We start from the raw sequence: 18,829 nt of genomic DNA on the forward strand, positions 1-18,829 counted from the left end.
TTTGAAATATTTTTTGGTAGGCACCTTTTTTAGTAGGCATCTCTTTTATATTTTTTCATATTGCTACACTAAATATTAAATGACGGGCGGCCAGCTGAAATTCCACTGTGTTTTGATATCTTAAAATTGCGAGTTTCATTTGTTTTATTTTACTATAAGATGTCGGATAAAAAGGAGGAAATAACAGCTGCGGCTCCAGACAAGGAATTAGAAGATTTATTAGACAGTGAGTCGACATGTTTTTCTCGTATAATAGGCTATTATGCAACGATTATTAATATAACCTTTAAATTTGTTTAAAGTGAAATTTCTTGTTTGCCTACCTGAACTTGTAAAAATATATTTGAATATAAATTACCTTTTGAACTTTGAACGTTGGATATTGCGTACTAGAGCCGTTCATTTAGTTGCACATATTTCGCGAAGTGTTAATTCTTCTGTCAATTTTTATGCATGACAAATAAATAATATTTAACAATGTTTTGAGTATGTCCAAATGTTTGCAGACAGGCTGGATTTCCTGCCTAGGGAGTTATTCAGATCTAAATTTGTTGCAACAGAGGCGGAAAACATTTTTGAGAAGGGAGTGTGGAATTCCAGGCATTTACAGGGCTTATGACCTGTCATTGGCTGGTTTAAGTGGCCTTTTTACACACTGTAATATTCACCATTCTGCCCATGTTTGAACATCCACATTTCCTCACATCTTCCATCTGTTGACTTTTGTGAAGTAAAAGAGCTGAAACCTTTATCACGTGGATGAGATTCATCCGGCTGAACCAAATCACCCACTAGGGAACGCCTGAAAACAATTTTACAATTTTTATACTTCTCCTTTTAGCAGGTAGTTAATTCAACAATGTTTGAGTATGTCTAAATGCTTGCAGACTGGCTGGATTTCCTCCCTAGGGAGTTATTCATATTTAAATTTATTTCAACAGAGGGAAAACATTTTTTAGAAGGGAATATGAAAGTCTATAGTCCTTAAAATATAGCTTAATTAAAATTACAGCTGTCAAACTAATTTCATTAGTGATGGGAAATTACTTTTATTTGCAATCATGAAACTCTGTTTCCGAAAATTGATATAAAAAAACGAAAAAACAAGCCTATTATAGTGTGTTTAACATAATTGTTCACCAAAAAATGAGACATTTACACTTTTTTCATGAACAACATCAAACAAATATTTTTTTTATTCGATCAATTTTTCCCATCTCTAACATTTTTTGCAAAATGATGTAACCTTGTAAGAACGTCGTTAATAATTAGGTTTGTTTTAGTTTTTTTTTAGTTTTAAAGCTGATTTTACATATTAATGTTGATTTATGTTTCAAGCATTGTAATAAAAAAATAAATTAACACGCCAAATACAAATGATTTTTCGTGTGTCAATATAAATAACTCCTTCGACGTTACTACAAAGTTATGTCGTCACTTTTTCTGACAACTGTCATTCTAATCATGTTACATTTCAAGGACTATGTGCATGTTACACAGTGTGTAAAGTGGCCACTTAAACCAGCCTATGACAGGTCATATGCCCTGTAAATGCCTTGACTTCCATATCCCTTCTCAATAATATTTTCCCTCTCTGTTGAAATAAATTAAAATTTGTTGTAATAATTTTAATCTAATAACCAGGATTAGGGCTTGCTACGATTAGGACAGCCTTAAGCATTGTATCAGTTTTTTTATGATTTGCTCAAAATAAAGAAATATGGATTTTGCCGAGTTTGCAAATAGCACCCCCATATCATACTTTGGAAAATTATAGAAACTATTTTTTTAATTAAAAAAACTCGATTTGTAGTAAAAACGAGATTTATTTTTTAAATGTGCATTGTATTGGCTTTATTGTCTATATTTTCCAAAGTATGATATATGGGAAAAATCCATGTCGAATGAGATTCGACATTGGACCAGTAAGGGTTTATGACTCCCTAGGGAGGAAAATCCATTTTTTTTTCTGCAAACATTTGGACAAACTTAAAATATTTCAATGAAACCAACTGGTCCAAGAAGAAGTTTAAAAATTGGAAAATCGTTTTCAGGCGTTGCCTAGTATGTGGAATAATTCAGTCGGATGAATCTCTTCACAACAATAAAGGTTTCAGTTCTTAAACTTTTGTCACTAAAATCAAAAGATGGAAGAATTGTAGAAATATAGATGTTCAAACATAGGAAAATTGGTGAATGTTACACTGTGTGTAAAGTGGCCACTTAAACCAGCTGATGACAGGTCATAAGCCCTGTAAATGCCTAGACTTCCATATCCCTTCTCTAAAATGCTCTCCATCCCTGTTGTAATTTGTTAATTTCAAAATCAAAATCAATAAAATTAGCTTTCTTTGCTACTTAGTAGCATAAAAAATATTTTTAAATTTGTAATTTTTAATTAGCTCAAAAACCATCATTGCATTTGCCACTCCCCAAACACGTCATGATTCATGTTAATTTGCAAATTTGTTCCTAACCATTAATTTTTTTATAGAACATCGTCACGAATCTTGATGTCGCAATCATCAATGCCAAACATGTGGTGTTTTTCTAGTGACATTTATGTTCTTATGATAAGTAGCAACAGTATCTCATAGAGCCAATACTTCAAAAATGTAAAAAAAAACGTGATATTTTCCTATTACGAAAGGAAATATGCACATAGTTTAAAAGGCAGTCATTTTGGAATAATCAGAAATCTGAATATTAAAATCATCAATTTGTCTTGACATTGAATATTTAAATTACAACCTGAATAAATTCATCAATGACCACTTCACTCATTAGTCAAAAGAGCCAAATATTAGCAGTTAAACAATCAAGATTTTCTTTGAGAACCAAATTCTCTAATGTTTAACTGTTTCTTCTGTAATGTCGACGTACCTTCATCATAAACTACTAACCTTAATAAAGTAGAAATTCTTTAAATTTTTATTATTTTTATTTATTTAACTTTTTGTACATAATGTTAATTGTACATTGGCGGGCTTATTGCCAAATAAAAGTTAAAACATATTCAATAGAAAATAAACATTTAAAAAAAGCTAAAGATATATAAAAATAGAAATCAATGTATTTTCCCCATTGAGTAATACTATTACTCAATGGGAAAAAAGAAAAAAGAGGAAAGGAGTAGAGATTAAGGACGAGAAAGGAGATGTTTCTTCAGACGTGATTTAAACAGAGATATAAAAAGGTTATAAAAAATATTAATTAGAAAGCTGGTTTACTTCCACTTATCTTTTTGACCCATTAGCACTTTCCTGAAATTAAAGGTTAAATAATTTTACGTATTACAAATTTATAAATAAAAATGGTGACTCTTTACAGTAGTCGAAATATCGTTAAGTGTATTTCTTTCCGCTTTCCAGGCGCTCTGGAAGATATGGCTCCCAGGCCAGTGCGCAAGGATAGCGTGGGCGGAAGCAGCCTGAAGGAAGACGCCGAGGACGGGGTGGAGTGGAACCCGTCAGAAAACGTCTGGAGTGAAGAGTTCCTTCAGCAGGCGGCCGCTACCTTCGAGAGCAGCATGGCGTCCCTGCTCAAGTCTCTTAAGGGTGGAAGCGGTAATCACTCCTTTTTTTTTCCATTTGCGGACTTTGCCAGACCCCATCGCTAGCGAGCACTCCTGCCTCCCTTGGTTCTGCCGAATAGAGCCGAAAGGTCATCATCAACTCGGGTTAAGGCTCTCCTGAGGCGTCCGTAGCACGTGTCCAAGCCAGGTTCACCGCCATACTCTCCTTTAGTTTCGCTGAATAGAGCCGAAAGATCTGGAATGCAAATGGGCGATGGGCGCTCACAGCATTTTATAGAATCACACCCTCCAGCAAGATGTGACTCACTGTGGCCCTACTGACAGTTCGAACCCCATAGTTTAATTTAAGATATGGTAATGATGATTTTTTTTTTCAGATGACAACATTACGCAAGAACAAATTCTGGCCACATTTCAAATGATGACAGGTACAAAATGTTTTTTATTTATTTGTTTAGGCCCATAGGGATGATACATGGGTATACACAGGCTTATCAAAAAAATATGGTGAATAATTTTATTACGAACAAAGTAATATGCTTACATCAAATTTAAATTAATCTTCTTCAAAGTACTTTTCTTGGCTGGCGATGCACTTATCCCAACGTTGACCCCATGATTGGAAGCATTTCTGGAAGGCTTTTTCAGAAGGGCCTCTAGCTGCTCCATCATAACTCTTTATGCCGGGAGTGGTGTTAAAACATTTTCCTTTCAGCACGGTTTTTATTTTTGGGAAGACCCAGAAATCAGATTGTGCTAAATCCGGAGACTAGGGCGAATGTGGAAAGATAGGTACCTTTTTTTCGGACATGACAGTGAATCAGAAGCAAGGTTTTGCGACAAATCTCGCAAATTATCCAGTTAAAATTTTTTGCACGGGGGTCCGAGTGTATGACATGTTCAGTTCTTCGGTAACGTCTCGAAAAGTCAATTGCCTGTTTGGACTATCTTACGGTATACTGCTGTGGGGAAGTGCTGCTGATATTGACTCTGTTTTTGTGCTGAAGAAGAGAGCTGTTTGAGCAATTTACAATATGAATCCCAGAGAATTGTTTAGAGATGAGTTTAAAAAAATCAATATATTGACAGTCATATGTCAATATATTTATGAAAACTTGATCTATGTACATAAAAATATTGATGATTTTAAGAGGAACAGATAAATAAACCACTACTGGGGCCACTACTAGACTGAAAAAAATTATTCATTCTTTTGCCTCAAACTGCATATGATTCTACAATAAGATTGAATTGGGTTGTGGTCCCGTGGCTAGTGTTGCGGACTCACGGGCCAGAGGCCCGAGGTTCAAACCCCACTCTACCCCAACTTGATTACCATTTTCTTATAGCGAGTTATTTACAACTCGTTGAAAATGGCCACCAAAATTGAAATATTTGTGTAAATTATAAGAACGCTAATATTTCTTTTATATTAAATAAAAAAAGATACCTCTTGAAATTTAGGCTTTGCCAACAAAAGAATTTAAAGATTTCGTCAAGCGCAGGCTGTTTGGAAAGAGCTAATAGAGAGTCAAAGAATATTTGCAGGACAAGACAGCTTGGCATTAGATTCATGTTTATTGATTTAAAATAGATTCATTTGTTAGGTTTAATTTACTCATTGATGAATTGTATTGTATAGTTATAATTTTATTGACGTTTATAAGTGATTCAATGAAACCTATGTAAAGAATATACCGAACTAAACTAAATTTCATTTTTTTGTCTGTTTTTGAGGTTAAAGACGTCCGGAGTGTTGGCCGTCTTCAACTGACTCATTTCCGCTTTTAATTCACTCATACCACTTATAAACTGTTTTCAGTATTGCCATATTAACGTCATACACTGTTATAAACATTTCAAGAGCTTCTTTGGTACTGTTTTGCAACTTAAAACAAAATTTGATGTTAACGTGTTGCTCGAAATCCATGATGCGCGACCTCACTCTTCCGGCTCTGGAAGCCGACTGACAGCTCACAGCTTGTTCAAATTTGACACTGACTATCTCAATGGATCGGGCTATCGACCTTACCATGTATATTTTAATAAACACCCGGTCTGAATGGGCTTATAATAAATGACTACAAACTTTTAGATGCGGCATCACAAGTTATGAAGCCAGCGTCGGCTGTTGAGGAAGTGGAACCGGCTTTGGTGGATGCGGAGAAACCCAAGGCCTATAATGACGTAAGATAAATATTTCTACAATGTTTTGAGTATGTCCAAATGTTTTCAGACATGAATTTTACGCAGTGTGTAAAGTGGCTACTTTAAGAGAGTTGTGATAGATTTCCGGTTTACGGTAAGTCAACTGACCAATTAGCAAAACTCATCGAGAAAAATAAATTTAAAAAATACAAAACTTTGAAAAACCATAGTGCTGATAATACGATGCATAAAATTTAAAAAAATAAATTATTTAGGTTAATAGTAAGAAATATTTTTGTTTTAAAAACCACTGGACTTCTAAATTTGTTGCAACAGAGAAGGAAAACATTTTTAAGAAGGGAATATAGAAGTCGAGGCATTTGCAGGGCGAACTGTTATTGGCTGGTTTAAGTGGCCACTTACACTGTACACAGTGTTACAACATTCACCATTGTGCCTATGTTTTAAAATCCACATTTCCTCTTCTGCAGCCTTATTCTCTCCACTGCTGGATGGCGGCCTCTTCCAAACGTCTCCATTCCTTCCTATCACCCGCTTTCATCATCCACGTTTTACCGGCAATAGAGGCAATGTCGTCGACCCATCTTTTCTGTGGCCTTCCAACACTTCTTTTGTTTGCCCACGGTCTCCACTTTATTATTCTGGGTGTCCACCTGCCATCATTTTGCCTCGCCGAGTGTCCTGCCCACTGCCATTTCAATTTCGCTGCACGATCCATGATATCCACGACTCCGGTTCGGCGCCTTATTTCTTGATTTCTTATTTTGTCTCTTAGACATACACCGAGCATCTGTCTTTCCATGGATCGTTGCGTGCATTTTAATTTCTGGCTACTTTTTTGTGTTACAGACATGGTTTCTAGTCCGTATGTTGTCACCGGCAATATGCACGATTCATATACTTGTCTTTTCAAGCATATAGGGACTTGTTTATTTTCAAAAATATATTTAAGTTTGCCGAAAGCAGCCCAACTTAGCCCTATTCTTCTTGGTAACTCCGCTATCTGGTTATCTTTACCAAGTTTGACTTTATGTCCTTGATAAATATATTCATCAACCACTTTGATTTTATTATCGTTAATGAAAATGTCTCGTCCTGTTGAACTCATAATCTTTGTTTTATGAATGTTCATTTCCAAACCAATCAATCACATTTTCTCAATATCTCAAAAATGTTTTCCCTCTCTGTTGCAACAAATTTAGATCTAAATAACTCCCCAGGGAGGAAATCCAGCCAGTCTGCAAACATTTGGACATAATCAAAACATTTTTAACCACTGTATTTCTTTACTGGTTAAAAGCACGTTGAAACTAACTAAACAACTTTGGCCAGAATTGTGGTTTAAGCCCTTGTTCCTCGATACCGTGGTCGAAGATACAGAAATATACGCAGACTCATTCCGGTGCCTTCCGTACAAGCACATTATAGGTGTTCCAGTTTGCTGTGTCCGCAGGTCAGCGCCGCCATCTCGCAGGCCCTCGAGAGCATGAACCAGAACGCCGGAGACCTGCAGAACCAGAGCCCCTTCAGCGAAGAGGACCTCAAGAACATGTTCTCCGGCATGAACATAAATGGAACGGTAACCTCATTTTTTATTTTTTAAAAGAAAACAACAGCCATTATAACAAAAAAATAAATATTTACAAATAAACCAATTATAGGGATACGAATTTTAATTTTCTCAAGCAGTTGAGGGCAATCTAAGTTGTTATTGCATATTTTGTAAAAGAAGACAGTATTATTGATGATTCTTTTAGATTGCAAGGTATCGATTTTTAGGCCAGTAAAATGTTACAAAAAAAACACCAAAAATCGCAAAACGCGATGTAAAACCGCATTTTTGGTATGTTGTTTGGACCCATTAGGGGACTGCAAAACTACGTTTTGCAAGCAAAAAAAGTTGTGCTACCTGCGTAATACGTGAAAAACATCCCTCTATGCACCAACACTTTCATTGTGGTGGATGGAGGCTGCTTGCTCCATAAGGTCGTCTGGCACCAGGATATGTAAATCAGAGAAATTATTGCTGCTTACGTCAGGTACACATTAAGACACTTTGGGAGGAATGTGATAGTTGTCTTAGACTTCTACAAAAGACCGAGCTCCTCAAGCCCTCTTAAAATTAATTTCTTGCAAGTGCCGCAGAGGGTGCACTGGACGAGGTTGCACATGCCAGAAATGGGGGCTAAAGTGCTCTGTTCTCTGTCATTTCTGTCGGGGCAAGTCATGCCATGTCCCTGCAATTAAAATAGACGAATCAACAACCTTTTTTGCTTGCAAAACGTAGTTTCGCACTCCCCTAATGGGTCCAAACAACATACCAAAAATGCAGCTTTACATCGCGTTTTGCGATTTTTATGTAGAATATGACTGGCCATTGTGATGTACTGCACCTTTTTCATAGTTATTGAAATGTAAATATTAACGATAGTTTAGGTGATTCAAATTTTTTTTTGAATTCTTTCAATTCTTGAAATATATTTGGAATATTGAGGCGACCAGACAGTAGAGCAATATTCAAGGATACTGTGCGCATGTGCAAAATATAAGGTTTTTAAAAAAAGTAGAAAGACTCAATGGTATATAGTAGACTTTGTGGGAGTGGAAGCGAGAGAGAGGTGTTTATAATTGAATTTGATTCAGTGATCATTTGTAAGAAGACAACTTGTTATCAAAGAAATCAAGACTGGTATGTTTGTTGGCAGACTTGAGAATTCTGGGCATAGGGGAATGAAAACCACAGTTAGTTCTATGGTTATCGGTATGAAAGAGTAAGTTTTGTCTGAGGTTTCTAGTTGGGATATTTCATTTTATCGAGCTCAGTAGTTCAGGCGCATCAAAGAGTGAGTTGAGAATTTTAAATAGGACTAGAAGGTCGGGTAATCATAACAATTGTTTTATTAAGAGTCAAATTCAACATTTTTAAATACATTAAAAAAAATATATTTCTTTACGTGGATAACTAATTTTACTATTAATATTGTGGATAATTTATTCACTGCAACACCCTCCCTATAGTCAAGACCTATCGGCCTGTGATTATCACTTGTTCGGCGCCATAAAAGGAGCACTTGGAGGGCAATGTTTTGACACCAATGACGCAGTAGAAACTTTCGTGCGCATTGGCTGATGACACAACCGCCTTCGTAGTATGATAACGGGTTAAAGAAATTACCGACCCGTTGGGAAAAATGTGTTTTAAAATCAGGAAATTATGAAAAAAAATATTTTTAGGGCCTTATAAATCAGGTGTAAAGTAAAGCTTGAGAATAGTGGTAGAATAATGATGGTATAGCAAAAAGTATTTCTTATAAACCTCGTATAGAGTTAAACTCGGTTTAAATCTGGGATAGCGACCATAGAAGCTTATACCTGCACATTATGTGGTAATTTTTTTTTTACTAATTTGTTTAGTTTTAATTATATAGTTGAATTAAATAGTTATATTTCACATTATATATATCACATAATGAATTGTTCACTGCTGGGATTATTTCTGTAAAACTTTTTATTGTAAAAGGTTCTTTGAACCTAGGGGCTAGATTTCTTACTGTCCATGCGCTCTGTAGCTGCAAGACGTGCTATTATCTAGCTCCTATATATCACAATTGGAGACGAGGAACTAGAATCCCAACCGTCCATGCGCTCTGTAGCTGCAAGACGCGCTGGGATATTTATTTACTGTACAGCGCCCTTGAGGTGATTTCCACAAAAATGGCGCTAATAATAACACACAAAATTGACAAGATGCGGATAGATTCCTTGGTACCTACACTCTACACTACGCACACTGATGCGTTTCTACTATCATCAAAAGGACAATAGATCCTGTAAACTGCATACCTAAATAAAGCAGGGATCCTTCGAGTTTGAGTAGCGTCTATCATCTTGTTAACCTTAATTTTAAGTTAAGGAATGCTATCTTTGTTTAGTTTTTTATCGTTTACTTTTTGTGCTGTTACATATTCACTCAATTGCCATACTTACTAGTTCTTTGCTCGATGTATTATTATTGTGTTTTTAAAATTATTTTCATTGTTAAATTTTTTAAATCATTCTTATGTTGTTGAAATTCCAATTGTCGATGCGTTTTGAAGCTACAAGACTTTTTGTGATGTTAGCTATCATATTATATTTATCATATTTTGTAAATGTTATAAACTATCAAATATCTAAATTTAGTAAATGGGGTCTAGAATTTCAACCGTCCATGCGCTCAGTAGCTGCGAGACTTGTTGTTATCTTACTTCTATTATTATAAATTTGCTTTTTATTTCGTTTTTAAAATATCGCTTAAACTTTAAACTTCACTGTTAAATAAAAAAATGTAAATAGGGGCTAGATTTCTTACTGTCCATGCGCTCTGTAGCTGCAAGACGCGCTGGGATATTTATTTATTGTACAGCGCCGTTGAGGTGATTTCCACAAAAATGGCGCTATATAAATTATCCAAACATATATATATATAAATATATATATACATATAACCTAATATTTTTCATACTGGAAACCCTAGAACTATTTATGGCTTTTACTCCACTTTGCATTTTCAAATGTTTATTAATTGAATTTTGTAGGACGACCCATCGGGGAACATGTTCCTACCGTTTATGCAAGGGATGATGCAATCTCTCCTCTCCAAGGAAGTTCTCTACCCCTCCCTGAAGGATATCGTGGACAAATATCCCGGCTGGCTTATCAAGAACAAAGCGACCCTCAGCCCCGAGGATTTAGAAAGGTGATTATCTTTTTCGTCACCATATTTGTGTTTTGATGAAGTGTAAATTTGGAAGGGGCGTAGTTTATGAATATCGACGATCAGCGTATACAGTAAAACCTCATTTTACATTCCTCAATTTTACATTTTCCCCATTTTTACGCCAAAATGTTAAGGTCCCATTTTTTACATACATTATCATTCAAATATCCCCCCAATCAACGTTTTTGTGGTTTTCATAACTCCGGTTTTACGTTGAAATTTTTTCAAAACTCATTCAATCTGTCAAAAGACGTCGAGCCGCGCGCCGCCGCGTTTTCCCAAAATGGTGAATAAAATCAAGGTAAATAAAAAAATGTCTCAAACTAAATTCAAATAATGTTTTTTTTTTTTTTTTTTAAGTTTTTGTTTAAGTGTATAATTTTGACATTTTACCAAATAGTGACATGCGGTTGACGCATGTTTAGGAAGAATAAAGTCTTTACATCAATAAATTACGATGCAGAAAGTTTAAAAATTTGGCAATAGAAATATTATTTGTAGTTATAAACATAATGTGAAAAGAAGATATTTAAACAGTTATCATAAAAGTTTGAAACATTTTTGCCGCGATGTAAATGACAGTTGAAATTATGTGGTGCCGTACTAGAAAAAGTGATACCATATAAATGAAATTTCCCAATATTTGGGCAAAAAATCGTTGTACGCATTTTATGCGAATTCAAATTTTTATTTAAATACCTACAAGGTTAAGTACCTACATAAAATTATTTATACGTGTATTTTTTTAAATTCAATATAAAATAATAAATTGTAGTATTTTTTGAAAAAATACAAAATATATTTAATTAAATCATTGGTAAATATGAACAATCTCATCAATAAATTACGATGCAGAAAGTTAAAAAAATTGGCAATAGAAATATTACACTTCGACCGGTTTCGAGGTTACTACCTTATCGTCAGGAATTAAACTAACTTATAATTACACGGGTTGCTATTTATATTATAAAATATTGTATGAAAGAGACAGAAAAACGAAAGAAAGAAGATAAAATGAATCATAACGGGAATATTTTCAAAAGAGAGTAACTCAAAATTAAAGTGGTTTATACAAATTTATAAACATATACATGAACATATTACAACAGAGATAAAGAACATTTAAGAGAAGGTAATATAGAAGTCTAGGCATCTACAAGGCTTATGACCTTAATGTAAACAGCTCCCCAGGGAGTCGAATCCAGTCCTTGTCTACACAAATTTGGACGAACTCAAAATATTGTTGATAAATCCACCTGGTCCATGAAGAAGTATAGAAATTGAAAAAATAACATTTTCAGGCGTTGCCTAGTATGTAGATGAAATAATTCAATTAGATGAATCTCACCCGCATAAATAAAGGTTTCAGCTCTTTAACTTCACAAACATCAACAGATGAAAGAATTTAAGGAACATAGATGTTCAAATATAGGCAAAATGGTGAATGTTACACAGTGTGTAAAGTGGCCACTTAAACCAGCCATTGACAGGTCATAAGCCCTGTAGATGCAAAGACTTCTATATTACCTTCTCTTAAATGTTCTTCATCTCTACTGTAATATGTTAATGTAAACAACTCCCCAGGGAGTCGAATCCAGTCCTTGTCTACAAAAATTTGGACAAACTTAAAATATTGTTAACATATACATAAGTGTAAAATGTCACACCACAAAGTGAAAAATGTTTTTGATAAAAATAATAAATAAATATACGTTTGATTGCAGGTATACGAAGCAAAATGAGCTAATGGACTTGGTGTGTACAGCACTAGAGGCTGAAACGGAGACAGATTCTGAAGATGTGAAGAAAGCCAGGTTCGACAAAGTTTTGGATCTTATGCAAAAGGTTTGTGGTTTAAATATTCAATACTGTTTTTTTTTTAAACTTTTAAACTCGCCAGCATTAGCGTCAACTCAAGTATTCCACTAACCATGTGTGTCTTGTGTATTTTCCTTGTCCTGGCGGATGAAGAATACAGTTATGTGTGTGAAATAGACAGAGCCCTGGATGAGTGTCTTTGACTCGATGACTGATCTCAGGTGACAGGCGCCGTGGCGCAGTTGGTTAGAGGGCCAACTGTGACTGTCTAAATATGGCAACCCTTATTCATGTAACTAACAATCAATATACGCTGCTACGTTTGTAGACAAAATACTGGATTATCGATAGGGAAATGAAAAAGTCCGTACATCTTCCAAGAGAAGTTGGAACTATATTAATTTTTTATTTCAATGAATTTTGGTGTTTTTTTTTTAATTTACGCTATGTTTTTTTAAAGTTTTGTATTTCTGAAATAACTGCTTGATGTATGGGAGCGAAGTGTGGACTTGGAAAAACAGGGATGAAAGTAAGCTGAATGCTGTCGAAATGCGATCTCTCAGGCGAATGTGTGGTAAAACTATGTACGATAGATGCACAAATGTTGAGATCCGTACATTATGTAAGGCTGAGACAAGCATTATCGACATAATCAAGAAAGGAGCTCTGCGCTGGTTTGGACATGTAGAACGAATGGACAGCGAGAGAACGGCTAAGAATATTTACAATGCGAATGTTGATGGATGCAGAAATAGAGGAAGACCGAGAAAGACATGGCATGACCAAATCAAACAAATACTTAAAGATGGACATGTCAAAAGTCGGAATAATCGGCGCGCGTGCATGAGATGTATGAATGTAGAGGAAGCGAGATCTGTATGCAAAGATAGAGTGTTGTGGCGTTCTATCCTCTCTGCCTACCCTTACGGGGAAACGGCGTGATGGTTTGTTTGTGTTTGTTTGAAATAACTGCGTGTGACGTCAGAGGTTCTCTTCCGCTTATTTTCAATCAGTTCTGCCCATTGGTCCATTCGCGGCAAGCAAACTGGGAATCTTTCATAATTTTCCTATCATAAGTTGATTCATATGGACCAGTGACGTCGTTCAAAGGAGAGTAAACCTCGTTTTTACGTTCCTCGATTTTATGTTTTCCCGTTTTTCACACCGAATTGTTTAGGTCCATACATTCTCATTCAAATATTTCCACAATCAAGTTTTAGTAAGTAGGTTCAGCGTAATTCTCCATTTCGTTGGAGTGTCTAATTTTGACATATTACTAAATTATTATGACGCATGTTTAGGAAGAATAAAATCTTTACATCAATAAATTGCGATGCAGAAAGTTTAAACATTTGGCAATAGAAAAATTATTGATATGGAAAGAAGATAGTTTAAACAGTTATCATAAAAGTGTGAAACAGTTTTGCCGCGATGTAAATGACAGTTGAAATTCTGTGGTGCCATACTAAAAAAAGTGATACCATATAAACAAAATTTCCCAATATTTAGGTAAAAAATTATTGTATGCTAATCAAATGTTTATTTTCGTGTTTTCATGGTTAAATACCTACATAAAATTATTTGAATGTGTTTTTTTTTATAATTCAATAAAAAAACACACTTGTGGTATTGATTGAAAAAATACAAAATATTTTTAATGAAATCATTGGTTAATATGAATAATCCCCAATTATGACCATTTTTAAAAATTTTCTAAAGTTTTTCATTTCCTCACTTTGGGCGTTTTTTTTTTGCTGCTTCCTTGGAAAACGTAAAACAGTGGTTTAACTGTATATATATTTATATATTACAATATTTGGGTTTGTCCAAATTTTTGTAGACAAAAGACTGGATTTCACCCCCTCGGCAGTCATTAAGATTAACAAATTACAACAGGGATGGAAAATACCTTAAAGAAAGGAATATGGAAGTCTAGGCATTTACAGAGCTTATGACTTGTCATTGGCTGGTTGGAGTGGCCGCTTTATACACTGTAACATTCACCATTTTTGCCTATGTTTGAACATCCATATTTCTTCTATTTGTTGATTTGCTGTAAATGCCTTGACTTCCATATTCCCTTCTTTAAGGTAATCTCCATCCCTGTTGTAATTTGTATGCATATATATATTTTTTTAATCACTGAATTTCCTCATTAGTTTTATATGAAATGAATGTTTATTTTCGCATTGCGCAGATGCAAGAACTGGGCCAGCCACCCGAGGAGCTGAGCGGGGAGTTGCCCACGGCCCCCGCCATGCCGGAACTTCCCCCGCAAGTCGACATGAACCAGTGCAGGCCCATGTAGCCGTAGTGGAGGTAACCGCCGCTCGAGCATCTATCTTAATAACGAACCATCACGCCGTTTCATCACTGTCGTTGCATGCGGACCTTGCTTCCTCTACATTCATGTGTTTCATGCACGCGAGCCGATTGTCCCCGCTTTTTACATGTCCATACGTCGCGTACGCTCATCAAACTGAATCCGAAACTACTCATAAATGATTTATTGCAACAGAGGGAAAACATTTTTGATAAGGGAATATTGGAGTCTAGGCATTTACAGGGCTTATGACCTGTCATTGGCTGGTTTAAATGGCCACTTAACACACTGTGTAACATTCACCATTCTGCCTATATTTGAACATCAACATTTCCTCAACTCTTCCATCTGTTGACTTTTGTGAAGTCAAAGAGCTGAAACCTTTATCATGTGGGTGAGATTCATCCGGCTGAACCAATTCACCTACTAGGCATCGCCTGAAAACTGAAAACAGCCTTAAATTTTGATATTCAAATAACTGATTATAAAATCAGTTTCTATACTGGTAAATTTTTGTGATATGTCTTATATAATTTGATTCAGGCAGGATACGGCACTACCCGATGTAAGGAGTACCGCTTTTACTCACGGTTAAACTATTGGGAGTCTTCCTTCATTCTGACCTTTCTCTTGACGCTCAAACTGGCAGAACGATAAGTTCACGCTTTTACCAGCTGAGACAGATTAAATGCATACGCAAAAATTTGCCGGTTGATGCCGCCCGTCAATTAGTAATGCGTTTGTAGTGTCTAGAGTCGATTATTGTAATGGTATCTACGCAGGTCTACCGATGAATAAAATGACTCGCCTACAGTCTGTATTGAATGCCGCAGCGAGACTTATTTTAGGAATTTCTAAGTTCAGTCATATCACTCCACTACTTCGGGAATTACACCTGCTACGTTTTCCACAGAGGGTGGAATACAAACTCTGTTGGCTTATGTATAAGTCACTGCAAAACTCCGCTCCGGAATATCTAAGGGAACTCTGCATTCCAAATGAACTAGCTGACAGACGTTGTACGCTTAGATCAGCTACATCTACGTCGAAAGGAAAAGTTATTGTAGGTACAATGTAGTAGAAGAGGTCTACGCAAACAGCGCACTAAATTCGTGAATGTGCATCTGCGGTCGCAGGCCCTACGGCATGGAACGCTCTCCCAGCAGAGGTCCAAAACTGTGAGAGTGAAGTGATGTTTCGGAAGAAACTTAAAACCCACTTGTTCTCTAAATCATTTGAATAAATCCTTAGCATGTGATGACAAAGTACATTATTTTTCTTAAATTAAAAAGTTAAAATTAAATTTATATCTTTATATAATCACTTTGTAAAGCTCCCTTAAAGTATTATATTACGAAAATGGCGCTATATAAGTTAACAATAATAATAATAATAAAACTGTGATTATTAATTATTATTTTACTTAACTTTTTTCAGATTACCTCGATGCCTCAAAAAGACGTCCCCAGCCAAAATACGATCTACACGACACAAATATAATACGAAAAGAGCAATCAATACAAATGAGGGTCAGTGCTATAAAAGCGCCCGATGTCGCCGATCGTGTAGATCTATTGTCACGGGTCGCCGTCAAATTAGTTCTCGCCCTGGCTACCGTGTGGAGGGCGAGTGTTCTCATATAGTTAAATCTCCCTCTCCAAGTCCAGATCTAGTTTTTTTTCCGTACTACGCACAGAAAATATAATTGCCTTTTGCATTTTGGTTATTATTTTTAATGCGTTTTTTCGCATGGCAGCAAGCCCCGAGGTCCAATTACAGTGGTGAACTACTGCGCAGAATATCCAGGCTTGAAAAAATCTCAATTAATTATTGTGATTTCACCGGGAATAGGGGAATATAACATACTACGAATACTGATAAAAACGTGTGAATAATTAATTTCATTTTCAAAATCAATATGGATATTGTGAAAAAATGTTTTCATGTATAATTTAAAAAACAAACTTATGTCTGCAAAAACGCGGCTTGTTTGGCCTTGACAACTGTGACATCAAGATTCGTGACTATGTTCTATTTATATTTAAACAGTCACAAAGTTCAAAATAGGGAAATATCATATGCTACGAATACGGATAAAAATATATAAAATGGATTTAGTATAATTAATTGTATTTTCAAAATCGGTATGGATATTGTAAAGAAATGTTTTCATATATAACTTTTAATAATAAATAGTAAAAAAATATGTCACAACATTAACAAATTACAACAGAGATGGAGAATACCCAAAATAAGGGAATATGGAAGTCTAGGCATTTACAGGGCTTATGACCTGTCATTAGCTGGTTTAACTGGCCACTTTACACACTGTGTAACATTTACCATTTTGCCTATGTTTGAACATCCATATTTCTTCAATTCTTTCATCTGTTGATGTTGGTGAAGTTAAAAAGCTATTATAAAGAATAATTCAATTAGATGAATCACAAGAAATAAAGGTTTCAGTTGAGAAATCCAGCCTGTTTGCATACATTTGGGCATTCCCAAAATATTGTTGACAAAATGAACTTACAAAAGCATTATCTTTAGATATTATAATTCTATGTATTTTATGTTGCAATATTTGAGCTTGTCCAAATGTTTGTAGACAAAAGACTGGATTTCACCCCCTCGGGAGTCATTCAGATTAACAAATAACAACAGGAATGGAGAATACCTTCAAGAAGGGAATATGGAAGTCTAGGCATTTACAGGGCTTATGATATGTCGTTGGCTGGTTTAAGTGGCCAATTTACACACTGTGTAACATTCACCATTTGCCTATGTTTGAACATCCATATTTCTTTGATTCTTCCATTTGTTGATTTTAGTGAAGATAAAGAGCTGAAACCTTTATTGTTGTGAAGAGATTCTTCTGACTGAATTATTTCACATACTAGGCAACGCCTGAAAGTAATTTTCCAATTTTAAAACTTCTTGGACCAGTTGGTTTGATTACAATATTTGAGTTTGTCCAAATGTTTGTAGACAAAAGACTGGATTTCACCCTCTCGGGAGTCATTAAGATTAACAAATAACAACAGAGATGGTAAATACCTTCAAGAAGGGAATACGGAAGTCAAGGCATTTACAGGGCTTATGGCCTGTCATTGGCTGGTTTGATGTTGGTATGCCGGGAATCGAACCCGGAACCTCAAGAGTGGTAGGCAAACGCGCCAACCACTACACCACTTGAGCAATTTGAATGCAACACACTCGTCCAGGGTTCTGGTTATATTTCACACACAGAATTGTATTCTTCAAGCACCTGGACACAGATGTTTTATCCTAAGCTTGACGACATTATAAAGATATCGCTGTGTGCTCCGGGATTTGAACCCGGGACCCTAATTTAAAAAACCTCGCTCCAAACTATTTGGATTTTAAATTCAACGTGTAAAATTTTTATCGTTAGTTATATTATTATCTATTAGATGACGTTATTGTACCAATGAATAATTAAATATAATGTATTTATAATTTATTTGCGTATGGTGAGATTTTATTTCAAAATTGTATTTTAAATTTATGGTTGTAAAAAGATGTACGATGGTTGATGTGTAATATAGATAAATGTTAGCACATTTTTATATGAAAAATAAATTTTTATATCTAAATAAATTTGTTTTTTAATCAGTGTTTTGACCCTATCCAAATTTTTGCAGACAAGAACTGGATTCAACCCCCTTGGGGGTTATTAACAGTGATGTATTACGACAGAGATGAAGAACATTTTATTGAAGAGAATATAGTTCGCGCTCAGCCACCGTACGAGCTGGGCGTGACATATAGTTCCTCTCCAACCGTAGCTTATAATCTTATAATAAATTTGAAAATAAGTTGTTATATGTTAGAAAACAATGAGTTAATGTTTTATAAGTCGTTAGTGTGTAGTAGTGTAGTCATGTTTTAGACAAACCGTGGAAAAAAGAAGACTATTTATTTAATAGCATTGTTTTATACTTTATTCTTACCAAAATATGTGACAAATAATGAAAAATGGAAACTTTCAAAAAATAGTGCGCCTGTAACCTTTAAATCGTAAAATTTTATATGAGTCCATTAAAACCGTTTAAGAATGCATCAGCTTTTGACGCGAAAGTACCTAAATTTTGCTATTTGGAACACTACACCCATACTTAATAATATTTCAAATATCTGCCTTCTAATAACATCCAAAATGATAAATCAAACCGCTCATACACGCGTTTGTGTAATATTCACG

General features: G+C 35.2%; 1 protein-coding gene across 1 annotated transcript; it reads left to right on the forward strand.

Annotated features, from left to right (window-relative positions):
* The first annotated feature begins 59 nt into the window (after positions 1 to 59).
* Pex19 (peroxisomal biogenesis factor 19) lies at positions 60 to 18,225 on the forward strand. Its single transcript, XM_088235319.1, has 9 exons — positions 60 to 226; positions 3,372 to 3,566; positions 3,913 to 3,963; positions 5,631 to 5,722; positions 7,158 to 7,283; positions 10,282 to 10,442; positions 12,188 to 12,308; positions 14,479 to 14,600; positions 16,042 to 18,225. Exons 1-8 carry the CDS (start codon positions 160 to 162, stop codon positions 14,587 to 14,589), a joined length of 924 nt encoding a protein of 307 aa, XP_088091445.1. The 5' UTR covers positions 60 to 159; the 3' UTR covers positions 14,590 to 14,600; positions 16,042 to 18,225.
* The last annotated feature ends 604 nt before the right edge of the window (positions 18,226 to 18,829 follow it).

Source organism: Micrasema longulum, unplaced genomic scaffold (genome assembly GCF_059751315.1).
Source record: "Micrasema longulum isolate JH-2025_06_02 unplaced genomic scaffold, ASM5975131v1 h1tg001358l, whole genome shotgun sequence".
NCBI lineage: Eukaryota > Metazoa > Arthropoda > Insecta > Trichoptera > Brachycentridae > Micrasema > Micrasema longulum.